This window comes from Halyomorpha halys, unplaced genomic scaffold (assembly GCF_000696795.3).
Source record: "Halyomorpha halys isolate HHAL.00 unplaced genomic scaffold, Hhal_1.1 Scaffold123.1, whole genome shotgun sequence".
In the NCBI taxonomy this organism is placed as follows: domain Eukaryota; kingdom Metazoa; phylum Arthropoda; class Insecta; order Hemiptera; family Pentatomidae; genus Halyomorpha; species Halyomorpha halys.
Genome location: NW_027107023.1, coordinates 415,059 through 419,613, shown reverse-complemented (window position 1 = coordinate 419,613; position 4,555 = coordinate 415,059). Strand labels below are relative to the sequence as shown.

Here is a 4,555-nt window from a genome sequence, read left to right as displayed (position 1 = left end):
AAAATTTTATAATGTTATTATGATATTATTTTAATGATTAATTCATTTAGAGATGGGACAAAGGCAATTAGCCGGCATTTTTAAGAATTTTAAAAGAGAAAATGACAACAAAATAAAGGTAGGGCCAAAGAAATCAGTATGTAAGTGAAGGAAATAATGAAATTGTTATAGGAATAATTATAAAAAAACTGTTTATAGGTATCCTTGAAAATGATCTGAGGGTCGAAACCTTGGAAGGTTTTGAAAAGAATAAAGTTGAGAAAAAAGGATCAAAATTGTTTTTAAATAAACTAAACCACTCTCAGTGTGTCTAGTAATTAAACATAGTTTTCATTAAAGTAATCAAAAATTGGGCTGAAACAACTGCTCTTTTTCTTACCGGCTTTGTACTATATGACTATACTATATATGACTTTGTACTATATATGACTTTGTACAATATATGACTTTGTACTATATATGACTTTGTACTATGACTTTATACTATATATGACTTTGTACTATATGACTTTATATGCTTGTTATCCTACCTATCTCGTAGAGGGGAGTAGAAGCCTGCCTGGCTTCATCTTGCTCCTTCTGCTGCCGCTCGATCTCCCGCATCCGGATCTCCCTCGCCTCTGCCCGGGCCTGCCGCTTCGCAGCGAGCCGCGACTCAGCCTGCAATCAGCATCAGTATTACATTTAATATACCTTTATAGTAAATATATACACATTAATAATACAAAGAAATAAAAAGCTAAAGTAAGGAGGAACTCGAAAAACTAATTGCGAGTTGTTGCTCAACTGTATTGAGTTGCTAGGTCATCATGATAGATCAGGCACTGAAAGGGCATTATTATCATTATTTTACTCATCTATATTACTGTGTATTTTTATCCATGCTAGTATATATTTCGTTTTCTTATATATATATTTATATTCTGTGTTACTATCAGCCAATGACCGAGACCTCCAATATAACATACATGTCTTCAAAAAGAAATTATCCAAAATAAATATGAAGATTAATCCGGGGAAGACTAAATGCGTGAGAATTGGAAAGAAATCCTGAAGGATAATGAGGATACTAAAGGTTGGAGGACAGAGATTAGAGCAGATCGAGAGTTTTAAATTTCTAGGAGCCCATCTCAATGAAAGTGATTACATTGACGAGGAAGGCGCCCAAAGAATTGGAGCGCCAGATGTTCAGTATGGTCAGAAGGAGTCTCCTGGGAAGAAGAGAGGTGACAAAGCAGACCAAACTAGCCGTCCATAAATCACCTTCCCTCCTATATTATCTTACACTTCAGAATCGTAGATCACTTTAAAAAACAGGAGACAGTTACAAGCCATAGAAATGAGGTATCGGCAAAAGATAGAAAAAAAAGACACCGAGGGATAGGATACGGAACGCTACCACACGGGCAAATCTCGACGTTATACCGGCTGAGACTATTCTGGAGGAACACAAACTAAGGTGGTTTGGACATCTTAGGATGGATCCAGATAGAAGCGCAAGGAACGGAAAAGACCTAGAGGAAGGCCTCGCATCTCTTGGGAAGACAGTGTAAGGGAGGCATTCAGGATCCGTGGAATGAATAGAAGTAGGAGAAGAGAGCTGATTCAAGAGAGAGGCATTAGTGCCGGACATTTATAAGGGGATCCTCACACCGCACAGCGGCAGAAGAGGGAATGACTATGATGATGATAAACTTATTTTAGCTTATTTTTTTTCTCATCTATGTCACTGTGTATCTTTAGTCCATTTTAAGATATATTCCGTCTTCTTTCTTGCCCATTGTTTCATTAATATATTTTTATTTTATATTGTAGAAAGAAAGCCCGGGTGGTGGTCAATAAAGGTATCAAAATAGTAAAAGAAAACTATTTATTGTTAACCAACGTTTCTTTATCATTTCCTAATAAGTTTTATTTTACAGTCATTATTATTTTAATTTAAATTGTTTTTCATTATTTCTAATCATTAGTTACACATTTTATTATGCTAATTTCAGTTACTCGCCTCTTATATTTCGTTTAGCACCTCTCATTACGCTTATTTCTTTATTTACATGAGCAATGCCTGTTTTAAATTTTTTTTTTAATTTACTTTGTACAATTCTTACCAATACAATATCATATTGTATCTTTTATTAGTATCAACTACTATATACTTAAATAAGTACGATTAACTTATTTTAATGTGCCAACGTTTCTGTTCGTTCAGCGAACAGGTTCGTTTTTATTCTTTTTATGTTTTCTTTCCCCTTTCTTTATTTTACTCCTTCCCCTTATTTTCTCCACTTTTATCCATTTTCCTTACCCGCGTTATAGGTTTTGTACACTATACTTATAATTTGCCTCTTTATCATCTATTATTGTTACATATATTTTCTTCCTCTCAATTTTCATTTTCTTTTCATATTTAAATTTTAAATTAATAATAACTAATATGTTCATACTTCTTTGCATTATATAACTTTATTTTTATTTCATTTCCTTAAGTATGTTATTGTACCCACTTTTTCAATTACCTATGTATACATTTTATTTCCCGCTTCTCTCATCACTTCATTTTATTAATTCTATTTTGTAAAATTATTCATTGTATGTGTAAAATTATTCTGTTTACACTTTCTTTTTATATTTTTTTATTTTTCTATACTTACTGTGGTTGTTATCTTGTTTTGTTTTTAGCCCTGAAGAAGGCTAAAAACTCTAGCCGAAACAATTAAAATCATACTTATTTGTGTTTTTCATTGACCGCACCCCCAACAATCTTCTCCTCATTCATCATCCACGGTCAACTATCTCTCATAATTACTATATACTTAATTTATTGTTATATATTTTTTTTATTATTTACCGAGTTTATTTTTATGTTTCTATTGATTAAGGTTTCTCGTTTTGTTTTTCGGGCATGATATTCAGGTCAAGAGGTCGGGACAAATAAATAAGTTTTGTTTATTCAGGCATTTTTCCTGAACACAACTTCAAGAGAAAAGATAGGTCATTTACTAAATAACAAATCGATTTAAAAACAAAAATAGAACCCGAGCAGAATTGATAGAGAGATCTTTAAGAATATGTGAGGATATAGAGGGGCGGGGGGTACATTAAGCAGATGAAGAAAGAAATGGGGAAATTAGGAATCTCAAGTCGAGACTGCCTCAATAGAGGTGAATATAGGGAAAGATTAAGGAAGGTAAAGAGGGTTTGTGGGTGCCAAAGAGGTGAGAAGGGGAGAGCATGGAGCGAGGAAGAAAGAAAAGTGCAATCTGAAAGAATGAAGAAGAGATGGGAAGAAAGGAGAGGAGGGGAATGTGTGGGGAAAGTTGGGAAGAAATTATATTCGCCTGGTCTACAAGGCCGTTTCGTGACTAAAAAAAATAATTATTTTTTGTTTGTTTCGGACCTCAAATCATCTTCTAAAAGGAGTTGGTATTTATAACTAAATTATTTAAGCCACAGCACGTAAGTTGATAATACGGTTTCATTGAATGTATGTGTATATGTGCTACATACACAAAATAAAATATTCATTATTTTTTTAATTGTTGGTTTGGATTATGGAATGGCCCGGATTAGTGAGGTTCGGTTTAGCGAGAGTCCACTGTCTGTTTATAAGGGGCAATGTTAAAGGTTTACACCGATGAATGAAAGTACCATATGATGGGATTTGTTAGGATTTATTTTAATATATGCAAAGGGGGGAGGTCAAAAATTCCTTTTTGGATCCATCACTTTCATATGATGGAAATAAAAATATTTTATAAACATCATATGATTTATTTCAATCCTTTATTTTTGATACCATTCTTCAATGGAAACCGTACATGCCTGCAGTCACATTAGGAGAGAAAGAAGCGTTCTTGCTAAATTTCTTTGTTAGAATTTGTTTAAATTGAGTTCATCAACTGTAATCTGCAGCTAATATACGGAAATGTTCTTGTATTATTCCTCCGTGACGCTGGAGGCTCGACGAATTGCAGAGGCGATATTCGTGACTTATCTCTGACAGCTTCGTCACGGTCCATCGTCACTTTGATTATTTACTAAACGGCTCATGTTTTGCACTGATCTACCGTTTAGTGGCATGTCGTATCGTCAAAATTTTTTTTTAATGAGTAAATATTAAAGCGTAATGAACTCAAAGGTTTTAAGAATATCATGTATACGAAGCGTGTACATTAATCATGTATTTAAGTTAATACGTACATCATGGCAAAAAATTTTCATGTTGTTTATGTAAACACTTTACCAATTTTGAAAGATGGTCACAGGTTGAACTGATATTAAAGAAACATGGCCCGGGTACGGTCAAAACAACTCAAATATCATTTAAACTATTTATTTTAATCATCAATGCTCCTTACTTTGTCACAAATAAAATCATACATAAAGACTTTAATGTTCCCTACGTAACCGATCTAGCCCGAACCAGATATCACTCCTTCCATTATAAACTCTCTAACTACTCAAACCCCCTAGTTTCTAATCATGCATCCTCTTCTATTCCTGACAATCCTCCGAGGCGCCTGAAAAGAAGATGGCCACGAGACCAGCTAATGTA

The 4,555-nt window shown here is 33.8% G+C and overlaps 1 protein-coding gene across 13 annotated transcripts in view; it reads right to left on the bottom strand.

Moving 5' to 3' along the window:
• LOC106678097 (leucine-rich repeat flightless-interacting protein 2) overlaps window positions 1-4,555 on the bottom strand; it is a 189,616-nt gene that overhangs the window by 44,264 nt on the left and 140,797 nt on the right. For all 13 annotated transcript variants that reach the window (XM_067045380.1, XM_067045381.1, XM_067045382.1 and 10 more), the window contains one exon: window positions 531-660. In XM_067045380.1, coding sequence (XP_066901481.1) covers window positions 531-660 — 130 coding nt within the window. The remainder of the gene's footprint in view (window positions 1-530; window positions 661-4,555) is intronic.